Source organism: Schistocerca serialis, chromosome 12, assembly GCF_023864345.2.
Source record: "Schistocerca serialis cubense isolate TAMUIC-IGC-003099 chromosome 12, iqSchSeri2.2, whole genome shotgun sequence".
Lineage (NCBI taxonomy): Eukaryota > Metazoa > Arthropoda > Insecta > Orthoptera > Acrididae > Schistocerca > Schistocerca serialis.
In genome coordinates this window covers 137,405,367-137,420,977 of record NC_064649.1, presented here as the reverse complement: position 1 = coordinate 137,420,977, position 15,611 = coordinate 137,405,367, and the positions used below count along the sequence as shown (strand labels likewise).

At 42.2% G+C, this 15,611-nt stretch overlaps 2 protein-coding genes across 2 annotated transcripts in view; both read left to right on the top strand.

Annotated features, from left to right (window-relative positions):
• The window catches only part of LOC126428307 (THAP domain-containing protein 1-like), a 414,425-nt gene extending 400,342 nt beyond the window's left edge, over positions 1–14,083 (top strand). Inside the window, exon 5 of the mRNA XM_050090234.1 lies at positions 13,921–14,083. The gene's annotated coding sequence lies outside the window, so the exon portion shown is untranslated. The remainder of the gene's footprint in view (positions 1–13,920) is intronic.
• Positions 13,069–13,927, top strand: LOC126428308 (uncharacterized). The gene is made up of 3 exons (XM_050090235.1): positions 13,069–13,275; positions 13,400–13,537; positions 13,644–13,927. The coding sequence occupies exons 1-3, from the start codon at positions 13,144–13,146 to the stop codon at positions 13,773–13,775; spliced, it is 402 nt and encodes a 133-aa protein (XP_049946192.1). The 5' UTR covers positions 13,069–13,143; the 3' UTR covers positions 13,776–13,927.
• Positions 14,084–15,611: the final 1,528 nt, after the last annotated feature.

Sequence of the window (15,611 nt, the reverse complement as noted above, 5' to 3'; positions counted from 1 at the left end):
TGGACAGGACCATTCACGTTGCTCGCCATTCGACTCGAATCCCACTGTTGCTAAGAAACGACACGGGACGTGGAAGAGACCCATGTATTGTTGAAAATTGCGTCATGTCGCGATTGCTGTTGTGTACTGCAAGACGGTATGTGGACAATTATCGCCGCGTAATTAAAGGAACTGTACACCGATGATAATAGGAGCGTAAATGGGCTGTGGTATCCGGGGCAATTCCGCCGAGAAAAACATCCTCACAGCCTTACTTCCGCCGGTACCTCATCTAATACACCGAAGAGCCAAAGAAACAGGTAAACCTGCCAAATATCGCGCAGGCCCCCGCGAGCGTGCAGAAGTGCCGCAACACGACGTGGCATGGACTCGACAAATGTCTGAAGTAGTACTGGAGGAAACTGACACCATGAACCCTGCAGGGCTGTCCATAAATCCGTAAGAGTACGAGGGGGTGGAGATCTCTTCTGAACAGCACGTTGCAAGACATCACAGAAACGCTTAATAATGTTCATGTCTGGAGAGTTTGGTGGCCAGCGGACGTGTTTAAAGTCAGAAGAGTGTTCCTGGAGCCCCTCTGTAGCAATTATGGACGTGTTGGGTGTCGCATTGTCCTGCTAGAATTGGCGAAGTCCGTCAGAATGGACAATGGACATGAATGGATGCAGGTGATCAGGCAGGATCCTAATGTGCGCGTCACCTGCCAGAGTCGTATCTGGACCTATCAGAGGCCCCGTATCACTCCAACTGCACACACTGCTTACCATTATAGAGTCTTCACCCATTCTGGTGATCAAAGGAGTCATCGAAGAAGGAGGCATAGGATGGGCGGCCACGCATGGCAGACAAATGTCGCAGGTATCTGCTGAGGAGAAAGTTACGGTGGTAGGACAGTGGTAGTTCGGCAGCTTCAGCACACAGACTCTCAACTGGGCAGGGCAGGGCCTAAATCCTCGCACAAACGAAAAAATTGGCTGACATCGAAATAAGTGTCCAAGGAATAGAAAAGCAACTGGAATCACTAAACAGAGGAAAGTCTACTGGACCTGACGGGATACCAATTCGATTCTACTCAGAGCACGCGAAAGAACTTGCCCCCCTTCTAACAGCCGTATACCGCAAGTCTCTAGAGGAACGGAAGGTTCCAAATGATTGGAAAAGAGCACAGGTAGTCCCAGTCTTCAAGAAGGGTCGACGAGCAGATGCGCAAAACTATAGACGTATATCTCTGACGTCGATCTGTTGTAGATTTTTAGAACACGTTTTTTGCTCGCGTATCATGTCGTTTCTGGAAACCCAGAATCTACTCTGTAGGAATCAGCAAGAACTCCGGAAACAGCGATCGTGTGAATCCCAACTCGCTTTGTTTGTTCATGATACCCAGAAAATATTAGATACAGGCTCACAGGTAGATGTTATTTTCCTTGACTTCTGGAAGGCGTTCGATACAGCTCCGCACTGTCGCCTGATAAACAAAGTAAGAGCCTACGGAATATCAAATCAGCTGTGTGGCTGGATTGAAGAGTTTTTAGCAAACAGAACACAGCATGTTGTTCTCAATGGAGAGACGTCTACAGACGATAAAGTAACCTCTGGCGTGCCACAGCGGAGTGTTATTGGACCATTGCTTTCCACAATGTATATAAATGACCTAGTAGATAGTGTCGAAGTTCCATGCGGCTTTTCGCGGATGATGCTGTAGTATACAGAGAAGTTGCAGCATTAAAAAATTGTGGCGAAATGCAGGAAGATCTGCAGCGGATAGGCACTCGGTGCAGGGAGGGGCAAGTGACCCTTAACATAGACAAATGTAATGTATTGCGAATACATAGAAAGAAGGATCGTTTATTGTATGATTATACGATAGCGGAACAAACACTGGTAGGAGTTACTTCTGTAAAATATCTGGGAGTATGCGTGCGGAACGATTTGAAGTGGAATGATCATATAAAATTAATTGTTGGTAAGGCGGGTACCAGGTTGAGATTCATTGGGAGAGTCCTTAGGAAATGTAGTCCATCAACAAAGGAGGTGGCATACAAAACACTCGTTCGACCTATACTTGAGTATTGCTCATCAGTGTGGCATCCGTACCAGATCGGGTTGACGGAGGAGGTAGAGAAGATCCAAAGAAGAGCGGCGCGTTTCGTCACAGGGTTATTTGGTAAGCGTGATAGCGCTACGGAGATGTTTAGCAAACTCAAGTGGCAGACTCTGCAAGAGAGGCGCTCTGCATCGCGGTGTAGCTTGCTGTCCAGGTTTCGAGAGGGTGCGTTTCTGGATTAGGTATCGAATATATTGCTTCCCCCTACTTATACCTCCCTAGGAGATCAGGAATGTGAAATCAGAGATATTGGAGCGCGTACGGTGGCTTTCCGGCAGTCGTTCTTTCCGCGAACCATACGCGACTGGAACGGGAAAGGGACGTAATGACAGTGGCGCGTAAAGCGCCCACCGCCACACACCGTTGGGTGGCTTGCGGAGTATAAAAGTAGATGTAGATGTGTAAAAGGTGACCATGGCCAAGGAAACGCACTCCACGATTGTGGGCAGTATTGAGAGGACATAAGAAGGACGGACCTGCAGATGCACAAACAAAACACCCATAGTCTAGTTTTGAGCGGATAAGGGACCAGTCCAAAGGGGGGAGGGTGATTCAATCTGCTCCCCAGGAAATACCACTGAGGACACGAAGGACGTTGAGGGACTGCATACAGCGGGCTGCTAGGTAAGACATGTGGGAGGACCAAGAAAGTGTCCTATCGAGAATGAGTCCCATTCATTTCGTAGTTTCAACGAACGGAAGATCAACAGGCCCAAGATGTAAAGACAGTGGAAGAAACCACTTGCGCCCCCAGAAACTCATACAAACGGTTTTGTACGTGGAAAAACGAAAGCCATTGTCGATGCTCCATGAGTAAAGACGATCGAGACAGCGCTGAAGACACCGCTCAATGAGACAGGTCCGTGGAGAAATCCAATAAATGGCAAAATCTTCAACGAAAAGGAAGCCGGAGATGCCATTATAGAATTAAGGGGGGTAGGACGTCAAACGGGCCGACTTGGAGCAGGAGAGGCATCACAGAACATTTTAATTTCCAGTGTCCATACGTATACAAATAAATTCATAAGACTTTGTCAGCATCACCAGGAACGATTCAGGATTCACACTCATTGCAGTGGAAGTTCGAAAACAGAACAATTTTTTTTCACGTGTGGAATTTCATCATTTTTCACACTTACTAACGGCTGTATTTGTTGCTATAGGTACACTTTTCTTCATAAGTTAGAGAAATTCTTCGATGAATTTTCCACAGCATACATACCACACTTACAGGTGTGAGAAACTCTAGCATTTATTAAATTTATGAAAAAACGAATGAGCCGTTGTATTTTAAACATCATGTTTAGAAAAAACACAAAGTTTATAGTTAATTACCTCAATTTTTACCATAGTTTTTAATAGATTTGGAAAACTCTAGAGTTTCATGCACCTTTAAGTATTGTTTGCATGCTGTGCAAAATTCATCGAAGAATCTCTCTTACTTATGACGAAAAGTGTACCTATAGCAACAAATGCTGCCATTAGTAAGTGAAAAAAAAAATGTTGAAATTTCACAAGTAAAAAAAAATTATTTCTTTATGTTTTCGAACATCCACTGCTAAGAGTGTGAATCCTGAATCCTTCCTGGTCATGCTGACAAAGTTTTATAAATTTATTTGTAGAAGTATAGACAGTGGAAATTGAAATGTCCGTGCTGCTGCAAACGTCGTTGAACTGTTCGGGCAGATGGTTGTTTTCTTGCAAACGTCCCCATCTGTTGACTCAGCATCGAGACGTTGCTGCACGATCCGTTGCAGCCGTGCGGATAAGATGCCTGTCATCTCGACTGGTAGTGATACGCGGCCGCTGGGATGCAGCACGGCGTTCCGTATTACCCTCCTGAACCCACCGATTTCATATTCTGCTAACAGTCATTGGATCTCTACCAACGCGAGCAGCAATGTCACGATACGATAAACCGCAGTCGCGATAGGCTACAATTCGACCTTTATCAAAGTCGGAAACGTGATGGTACGCATTTCTCCTTTTTACACGAAGCATCACAACAACGTTTCACCAGGCAACGCCGGTCAACTGCTGTTTGTGTATGAGAAATCGGTTGGAAACTTTCCTCATGTCAGCACGTTGCATGTGTCGCCACCGGCGCCGACCTTGTGTGAATGCTCTGTAAAGCTAATCATTTTCATATCACTGCATCTTCTTCCTGTCGGTTAAATTTAGTGTCTGTAACACGTCATCTTCGTGGTGTAGCAATTTCAATGGCCAGTAGTGTATTAGTGGATTAAATTGATAAATACGTCTCACTTCCGTTCTGAAAGGCTTCCGTTTAAGGTTAATTAGTTCCTGTCACAAATTTTCCCTTTCTCAGTACGACGACGATCGTGTTTAGTGATCCTGGCGTTACTCATATTAAATGATTCTGACAGACTGCTGAAAATCTGCGTAGATTCTGGTACTCAGTCTTCTGGGTTGTCTTAGTTGAGCAAAAAAGGAGTATATGATGTTTACGTATGAAGACAGGAATTTTGTGATTTGGAATGCATACACATATATGGTGTAGAGACGTTTCGCCCCACGGTGACTGTTGTAGCACAAAGACACAATAGTGTGGGTATTTCACATTGACCTACATGACACAAATGGTCGAATATCAAACGAAGTTCACTCACCGAAGGCGGCGAAGTTCACGCACCGAGCCGTCGCACACCCGTCTCCTCAAAAGTGGTTGGGGCCCACTGAGCATCTGGGACAGTTGCCGCAACCCTGTTTCAAACAATAATTCCTTGAAAAGTAAACTAGATTTTACAATTGCAGGAAGTTAGATAACGGCGAATGTTCTTCGGCTATACTTCCAAGATTACGTATTCGTACCTGAAAGACCGCTGCTTCTTACGCCGTCTCATTCTTTTCCGCGATTTCGATTTTCTTGCCGGTTTTTCACGTGCCCTGCCACGTTTGCTGTAAATACGGGAGCACCTAAGCTTTCTGATAACCTGCAGTTTAGAATTATTAAGATGAAGTTGTTCTAGGTTCACCAGGTCACACGAGAGATCACGATTGTGATCAACAAATATTGCAGAGGGACGGTTTGCATTGTGTTGTAACTGTGAGCTAGAGGCGCGATATGCACTTATTACCGAGATATCAACTCTGCTGTATATGTATTGAAAGATTCCATTGGGCTTTCAGCAGAGATCGGGAGTATCTGAATGCCTGTTGGGGATGGTTGTATGGTTCAGTGAAAAACTGCTGAGAAAAAGCGGTCACTAAATCAAAATGACTAAACAGAGTAGGCAGAGCAGGCAGAATTTGTAGGCCAATAATTTTCACGATATAATCTACAACCACACAATTGCAACCACACATTAACATATAGAGTCTCAGAAAGGATCGCCAAACATAAGGCAACTACTATTTATTATATTATGGCGTGAAACTACGTAACTGATGGAAACCTGCGTTATATTTGTGAGTTCAAACTTGCAACAGAGGAATCCGAATTTTTTTTTTAATTGGAGTCGAAACTAATCTTACACCCTGAAAAGGGGTCGGGGGTGAGGGAAAAAAATTAATATATTTCGATCTTAAGAAATACAAACACACACACACACACACACACACACACACACACACACACACACACACACACACATGCGAGCGTGTGTACGTGTTCGCACGTGCGAGCTTGCGCGCTCGTATACGCTGTCAAAAATAAACACATGAAACTCTTACGCAACCTGCTAACGAATAATTTGCATTTATTGCACATAGTGCCAGGACTGACTAAACGCATTCTAGAGAAAACGCTTCATGGAACTATTGCACCGGTTCAGCGGTACTAAACGTACAAGGCAGTTAGCACCATTAACAGAATGTTTGCAAGTTACGACCATTAACTTGTCAGACACTAAATTAGCTACGAAAAACTGACGAGAACATTAAAAACATCCGCAGCTAGTTTGTCATCCATTCCAAGCCACTGAAAACCGAAAGAAACAGCATTTCAGTACCGTAGGTATTTTACCTATGGGTGATTGTGAAGGATATGAATGTCGCATAAGCTGCAGAAACTGCGAGCATCCTCAAAGAACGCAAACATCACACATTTTCCCAACTCCCTATGAGCATATCGCTGCTGATCACGATTCAGTTACAGAAGTTGAGTATCTCTTACCTTTTCGCCGAAAAACATTCTGCTGGTCGCTGGAAACCCAAAATAAAAGCTTCTCTTGTAGAACTCTTGTATAGAATACTTGAAGCTTCAGATTCGCCTCGTATGTAACTGTCGAAGACAGAGCAAACAACCCAAATGTCGCGAAGGCACAGCTGCTCGTATACATACGCCGTTCAAAGAACAATTATTCGTCGCGGGAAAACGCTCAGAGAGTAAATAATACGTGGCGGGAAAAACAATCTCGTAGCGGACGCGACTGAAAGTTGCGCATCAGTCGTACAGAATTCTCACGTAAACTAAAAACAAAATTTATTAACTGAAGTAATGTATTGTTTTGTAAATAGCAACGTCGATTGCCCTAGCTCTCTGTCACCTGTATCTTTACAGAAATAATCCCCACTAATTTTTCCAGCCAGTGATATGACACTATTTATAAATATCAAAGATTCGACATTCGAACTAGCGGCACTCAGCGCTGCAGCCTGAAGCTTTTCGCAGACAGTTTGTCATACAGATAGCTGGAAAAAGAATCGTGAATATTACTTTTTCTTTCTCATTACAGATCTGCGTATTAAAGAAATAAACTTCTGTTTGTTTATTCGCATAAAAATCAATATTTACACGTGATTCGTGTGGATCTGGAACATTCGTGATTTATTCCTATTGGCTATATGGTTTTCAAAAGTAGTCTCACGGCAAGGGGTTTTTATCAGTAATTAGGAAATGTGTCAAAGACAAAAGAGAACACTCAGCAGTCCACATCATTCACAATTGACATTTGTTTACCAAGTGGGATCTCAATAAGTTTAAATGATAACGCAGTGAACGTCTTACTAAGGGCTCACATTAATTTCTTGTTTACAATGTACAGAGTATGTGCTGTGTTGTAGTTAGCCAACATCAACGAGAACGAGAAATATCCCACCTCTACGGAAACTGTGTTTATACAAAGTCCGATCAAAAAGGTTACGTTTGAAGGCGTTACTGCAGAACATATGCAAGGTAGCGCAACTCCGATGCAGGTATGTAAGATCCGACATGTAGGCGAGGGACTGGTGTGATCATGGGCGTACCCAGCGATGGGAAGGAGGGGGGGGGGGGGGGGCAGCTGCTCCCCCCTACAAGATATTCGAACTCGTTCGCGCAGATCCGGGAGTAATTGTTTCGTCTTCGGCACGTTACTATCGAGAGGGAAGTTTATATAAATAATAAATTTAGCGATAAGCAATCCGCTCTGCTATTCGCAGGCATGTTACATCGCCAAGGAACAGCGTATTCACTAATAGGCAGTAAGGGATTATGACTATGTGATGTTTCTAACGAACAACATCGTTTCTCCTACCATATTTAAACGTAAAATGCTTTTCTCCTCCTAAGCTATTAATTTTTTAGTTACAGCTGACGCTAACTGTAGATTAATAGCAGTTGACATGCAGGTTATGACAAGCAATAGATGGCGAGACATTTAGTGCAAGTGATGGTGTACAAGCCATTTTAATAAGGAAACATTATCGAGCATCATACGTCCATTGCTCAAGCCACAAACTCAACCTTGTGGTGAACGATGCAGACGCAGTGCCGAAAATTAGGAATACTGTTGCCACTGTGAAAGACACTATAAAAGTTTTTAGAGAATCGAGTACACATCAGAAATACGCTCCCAATTTAACAAGAATGTGTGAGACGAGATGGTCTGAAAAATATAAATCCATCAGACTATTTTCTCAAAATTTCCCAGAGGTTGTAAGAGCTCTAGAAAAATTGTCTACTGAGGGGAATTATGCAACGAGGAAATCTGCGTATCAGTTGCATTCAGCCGTTACCAAACCAGTGCTCATCTTATCTTTACAAACAATAGCCAAATACTCAGCAGTTTAGGAACTAGTAGCTAATGTCCTGCAGTCTAAGTCTGTAGATATGATCGCGGTGAGGGAAGACGTCAGAGGAATCCTTGACGTGCTCAGTAATGATCGAAAGGAAGCAGACAGGCTAACTAGCGAATTACTTGCAAAAGCACAAGTTGTAGCAGAGGAACTGGAAATAGAAATTACTGTTCCACATTTTGCTTGCAAGCAAAAATTCAGAAATAATCCACCATCCCAAAATGACAACGAATACTGGCGACGTTCGCTGGTAATACCATACATCGAATCATTCATGTCATCATTAAATATACGATTTTCACCAGAAAATACACCAGCTTTTGCTCTAAATAAGCTACATCTCTTGAAAATGAGCAATTCTAGTGTAACAGACTTCCTTAAAAGTGCAGAACTGTTTAAAACATTTTATGGATTGGTTGATATTGCCGGACAACTGGAACTATGGTACAATTTGTGGAGGAAAAAGAATATAACTGAAGCAAAATTACAGGATATGGAAGTCGTTGACCTGTTTAACGAGACCAATATTTTTTTCCCTATCATGAAAAAAGCACTAAAAATTTTGAGCACTATTTCATGCACAATAGCGACTGTGGAACGATCCTTCAGCACAATTCGAAGAGTGAAGACGTGGCTCAGAAGCACTGTGGGAGGAGAGAGAAAGACTCACAGGATTGTGCCTGATGAGCATACACCACAATTATGTAAAAGAAAACTGCGACATGTTAGAGAAGAAAGTAACTGAGAAATTTGCGGCAAATCCTAGAAGATTATTACAGAATTAAAAAACTGTATTTTTAAACAAGTGCATTCTTATATTTAAAATGTTTATTAAAAGCAGTTTTTCACTGGTTTACTGTTTTATTTAATAAGAAGTGCTGTATGTTGTCTCTCGAGTCCTTGTTTCCTGAGACTAGTATGACCTGCCCTCCACCCCCCCCTCCCCCCCCTCCCCAGAGTTCAGTTCTTGGGTACGCCCTTGGGTGTGATATTTGTGTCTTTGCGATGTGCGTGTAGTAAATGCTGTAACGTGAACTAGGACGACATAATCACCAAATGCGTCCAAATAGGAACAATGTGCTGTTTTCTTTTCTTCGTTACCGAAGGACAATCAACGGTAGACATCGATCGGTGAATGACAAATATCAATGGCGTAGCACGTCTATGGAAAACTAATGTTGTGGAATGGTGCGACAAGTTCCGTGCTGGTCGCGATTCGACACAAGATACCGGTCGATCTGTGAGTCCGGACTCATTTTAAGGAACAGGGCGTCCCCTTCATTGGGGAAGGGTAACTGCGCATCGCAGGGGGTGTATAGGATTTATTTTCTAAGGCTGTTCTACAGTGGCAGGCAGAGAGAGCAGTGCACAGGCCATTTTCAGAAACGAAATATTATCGATCCTCACAATTTCTTTGCTCAAGCCACAGACTCAACCTTGTGGGATAAGATGCAAACGCAGTGCCAGAAATTACGAACATTGTTGTCATTGTAAACGACGGTACAAACTCTTTTTAGAAAATCGACTACACGCTGAAAATATGCTTCCAATTTATCACGAATGTGTGAAACGAGATGGTCTGAAAAATATAAAACCATCAGACTATTTTCTCAACATTTCCCAGATGCTGCGAGAGCTCTAGAGAAATTGACTACAGACAGAAATTAAGCAACGAGAATATCTGGGTATCAGTAGCATTCAGGCGTAACAAAACCAGTCCTCATCTTACCATTACATACAACAGCCAAGTACTCAGCAGTTTCGAAACTAGTAGTTCAGTCAATATTGCAGCTCCTGTGTTATTCTGAATTACGATGCAATGTTCCTTCAGAGATGCACTGCAGCAACTACAGACGTTATGAAATACGTAAAATGTATTCACATTTGTGAATGTGGGTAACTATCAGCTGTATAATGGAATGATGACCATGAAAATTTGTGACGGACCGGTCCCCTTACTTTTTTTTTAATTTCCCGTTGTGTTTGGTCGTTGCGGACGTCACATGACATCTGGTCAAGTTCGTTTGGTGATCCTTCCACACACTTTTTTGTTACAGAGGCCAGGCAGCTCTCTGACCAAATACGCTGAGCTACTGTGCCGGCTGCAGCATTTGCCTATCTGTGCGCGACTCACAGCCAGATCCAAACTTCCATATGTCACCAACCATGTGTCTACGACCTGCACTCATGCATCCATTACGTATAGTTGCGTACAGGGAAGACATTTTACTTGAAAGGTGCTTGTCCAGAATCAGCGGACAACGACAGTGCAGCGCCTGTGTTATTCAGAATAGGCGGAGAGATATCGTCAGATGTAGACGTAACTTCGAGTGTACCCTAGGGACATGTGTTCGGACCCTTGCTGCTCATGTTGTGTATTAATGACCTTGCATACAATATTAATAGTGATGCGGAGCTTTTTGCAGATGATGCAGTTTCGTATAACAAAGTATTATCTGAAAGAAGCTGCATGAATATTCAATCAGATCTTGATAAGATTTGAATGTGGAGCAGAGATTGGCAACCTGCTTTAAATGTTCATAAATGTAAAATTGTGCACCTCACAAAAGAAAGCAAAAAGTAGTATCCTATGACTGTAATATCAGTGAGTCACTGTTGGAATCGGCCAACTCATACAAATACCTGGGTGTAACACTTTGTAGGGACACGAACTGGAATGATCACATAGACTCAGTCGTGGGTAAGGCAGATGGTAGACTTCGGTTTATTGGCAGAATACTAGGGAAGCGCAATTAGTCTATGAAGGAGATTGTTTTCATATCACTCGTGCGACCGGTCTGCAAATATTGCCCATGCGTGTGGGACTCGTTCCAAACAGGGCTAAGCGGGGATATGAAACGTATATGGAAGAAGGGCAGCACGAAAGATCACAGGTTTGTTTAACCATGGGAGAGAGTCACAGAGATACTGAAGGAACTGAACTGGAAGACTCTAGAAGACAGACGTAAACTATCCCGAGAATGTCTATTTTAATCTTCAAAAACCGGCTTTAAATGATGACTCTAAGAATAAACTACAGTCCCCTACACTTCGCTGACAAAGGAATCGGGAACATAAGATTAGAGTAATTACTGCAGACACAGACGCATTTAAACAATCATTCTTCCCGCACTCCATACGTAAATGGAACAGGAAGAAACGCTAATAGCTGGTACAATTGGACATACCCTCTGCCATGCACTTCACCGTGGTTTGCAGAGTATAAATGTAGATGTATGGGGTGACAATTATTGAACTGTATGAAAAAAACGTAAATTAGTTGCAAACTACGGCGTGCACAAACTTTATAAAACATGTAAAATGATTTACGCTATGACATGTTCGATATGCCTGCCATGATTGGCGATGGTGTGGCGCAGACGAATAGCGAAAATTCTGCGTGACCCGCTGAAGTGTCAGAACATCGATGCTGTCGATGACCTGCTGAGTGGCTGTGGTTTTGGAGTTATTGCTGTACACCTTGTCTTTAATATAGCCCCACAAAAAGGAGTCGCATGTTTTCAGATCCGGAGACTGTGAAGGTGCGGGATACTGGCCAGGAAAAAGAAGAAGAAGAGACAGTTGAAATTTGGACACCATCGTAGTTGATATTTTACGGTTTTACAACCTGAAACATTCCAAAACAGTTTTAACAGATTTCAGCGCTTTGTTTTCCAGCGTACTGAGTTTTGCAAATCATGGCAGATAAATTTAGATAAGAGGATTTCCTGACATAGTGGCGTTCGAAATGCTCGTTGAAATTGCCAGGTAAAGCGTGTTGTGTGGCCGACTGCAGGCTATATTGCTCACAACATTGCCGGTGGCGTATCTGTCGTGTGTGGGACGCTTAATCGACTCATCGCTGAGGAAACATCTTGTTGTGTTAGATTAACATCGTGAGAGGTCACGTATAAGTGATGCTCACTGTTATAAATTACGTATAACCGAAATGAAATACATCATTAAGCAATGCCGACTATGGCATCTGACCTATGGCGCACAGTATGATCTGAATGCAAAATGAATCACATGTCAGCAGCTCGTCTTGAAGCGATCGGTACCAGAAACCAAGGAAATGTGGCAGCACTGTACTGGTATTGAGGATACGAACTCGAGTGGCACAAAGGCGATAGGGCACGCCATCCTTATTATACGATACGTAAGCAGAAAAAACAATTTCAAAAGGCATTTCGGTCCCTGAATTACGCAGCTATGATTTAAAAAGCCAATTAGCGTTCTGTCGTAAACAGATGATAAACTCTCGCTTCCGAGTCCACCTGTCAGCTACCAGCAATGACATCATATCTAAGTCAAAGTCGCTACTCACAAGGGAAATTCCCCGTCACATCCCCCTCAGATTTAGTGGTAAGAGAGCACACAGGACAGCCAATCAAAAACTGGACACACACGGAGTTTGAAAACGGGAAGAAAATGTACTGAACTGTGAAAACAAAAGAAGCGAAATAGAAACAGTGGATGGTTTTCCAGTGTAACGACAAGTGCCGCCAAGACTATCACGAACGAAAGAGCAGAGATGGCCGTGAGAGGACGTCAGCCAATAGAACGCTGACGAACGCATCTACAGGCGTCTAAAGCTAGCGAAATGAGGGATGCTCAACTACCGGACCTACCGATAGATGGCTCTACCAGCTGATCACTATCGTCTGTATTGCCCGCCGTATTTGAATTTGCCAAGAAGTTTCTCTCGGTCTGTACGGTGTATAAGGAATTACGGATTATCGAAATGGTGATTTCTTGTTCTGCTTTCAATTGTACGAAGCAATGGAGTAAGAAAAGTGACTTACCATTTCACAGGTAATAAGACTACCGATACAGTACGACAACAATACAGACTTAGTGCGTTTGCTAATTCGATGTTTTTGAACATGTTTCCTCTAAAGCACCCAGAGCTGCTGAAGAAGTGGATTACTTCCGTGACGCGGAAAGATTTTAAACCTACGTCTTGCAGTTTTCTTTGCGGAAACCTTTTCCGACAAGATGATTACGTAGTGAGCCCTGGAATGTGGAAGAAACGTCTCAGACCCGAAGCAGTGCCATCAGTTTTTGGCTTTCCGACACATTTGATGCCGCCAAATAAACAGCCACGACGACATGTTAGGATTTTGAGTGACAACGATGCTTCTCCATTTGAGGTAGCTTATTAATTTCCTTGCTATGTGTGTGCTTTTGACTTTTGTGAATTTATTTCGTACGGACAGAAATGGGCTACATAGGTCTAAGCAATGTTGTAATACACTTCCATATTTTTGTTTTTAGTGTTCTGTCCTGGAATCCGTGCTTGATTTGCCCTCTGCAGAAGCTAGTGATTGCGTGGAGAATGTTGTCAATGAGAATTCTTCCGTGGAAAGCAAGTCCCATTTATCCAATGCAGAAGCTGCGAATTGTGTCGAAAACGTTAGTATAAGGATGTTTTCACACCCCCAAAGTTTTCTTATAATATTTTTTCATCAAGCCTTGAGTTATTTCAATCATATATAACGAAATTATTTCTTTATTTCAGAGTGCAGTTGGTTCTCAAGTAATTGATTGTGGTATACAGTCGAAAGTAGAAATGGAAGACAAGGCGACCGAAACTTGCAATTTTTTCTCAGACATTGTTCACGAATTAAAACGTAAACTGAAGTGTGTCTGAGAAAAACTTCGAAGAAGAGAGAAGAAAGTGTTTTCCATGGATAACATCATAAGTTCATTGAAGGAGAAGGGGCATCTTCCTGAGAAGTTACATAACTTCCTCAATCATCAGAAAGGAACACAAGTGGAATTAGTGTGCAATTTAGTGGACAACTCTCTCTCGTCAAAGGGTAATAGATACACAACAAATGTGAAAATGTTTGCGATGACTGTGTACTTTTATTCACCAGCAGCATATGAATACCTGCAAAAATTAATGCCTCTGACCCGTAAATCATTGATTTCCAAATGGGTGGCAAGTGTCGACTGTGAAACTGGCTTCTTAAAAGATATTTTTAAGTACGTTGATTCGAACCCAATTGTAAGGGACCAGTTCAGCGATTCATGTCTAATTGTAGACAGTGTGGCAATTAGGAAGCAAGTAGTTTGGGACCAAGGAACTAAGCAATACACAGGTTTTTTAGAGTTTGGTGGGGAAGTGTCTCAGTCAAAAGAAGTAATAGAAGCATCTGAGGCTCTGGTTTTCATGCTTGTCTCTATTAAAGGCAAATTTATATGCCCGATTGCATATTTCTTTATCAATGGTGTACAGGCAAATAATCAGGCCACACTGATAAAATCTGCTTTAGAGAGGCTGCATAGTTCTGGCATTAGGGTTTGGTGTGTTACATGTGATGGCTGCAAGGTAAATATAAGCACTTTACGTACATTTGGCTGTACTTTAAATTTTTCCAAGGGTGATTTTAAAAGCTACAATGTTTATTGTATCTTGGACATGTCATGTGATTAAGTTTGCCAGAAATGCTGTAGCAGAAGTATCTGCTATTGAGTCTCCAAGTGGCATTATTAGATGGCATTTCATTGAGCAATGGAACAAGGTACAACAAGAAGAAGGTATGACATTTGCCAACAAACTATCAGGACAACATATAAGTTATGTAAATAGAAAAATGAATGTTTCATTAGCTCCACAGACTTTGAGTTCTAGTGTGGCAGATAGTATAGTGTTTTTTGAGGAGGGCTGGTGATCCAAATATTAAAGGAAGTGAAGCAACAGTAGAATTTTTGTATAATATTAATAGGATTTTTGATATTCTGAACTCCAGAAATCCATTAGGCAAAGGGTATAAGAGCCCCCTGAGACTTGACAACAAATCTTATTGGCTTGGTATTTAAAATAGAATTAAAAAAATGATTCAAATGGCTCTGAGCACTATGGGACTTAACATCTATGGTCACCAGTCCCCTAGAACTACTTAAACCTAACTAACCTAAGGACATCACACAACACCCAGTCAACACGTTGGTATTTTCAGACACACTGAAAATTATATCAAAAGCTTAAAAATCATTGGTGTTCCATTGCTGCTCCATGCAAGAAATACTTTTGCTTTTGGGATAATTTTCATAGTTCTGACAAGTATGCTTCGTGTTGAATCTCCTTTGAAGTATTTGCTAACATATAAACTGTCACAAGACCACATAGAGCTTTTTTCCCCCTGCATTCGGTCCAGATGTGATTGGAACAACAATCCAAATGCATACCAGTTCAAATGTGCCATGAGAAAGTTGCTCTTGGGTAACAGTGTCACTGCAATGAATGTGAATTGCTCAAATTTTAATGTGTGTTGTTTGCCACCTGTTTATGATTTTCATGCAAGAAAGCATGCAGTAGAAAGTGGTGAAAGTGCTGCAGAAAATGAAGTAGAGGAGTGGTGTGCACCCTTGATGATAAGATTAAGTTCTCATTTCACAAGTAAAACATACTCTATTATATTGCAGGGTATGTGTCATTGTGCCTTTCAAGGCAGATCACATGTAAAGACTGTCTTCACAT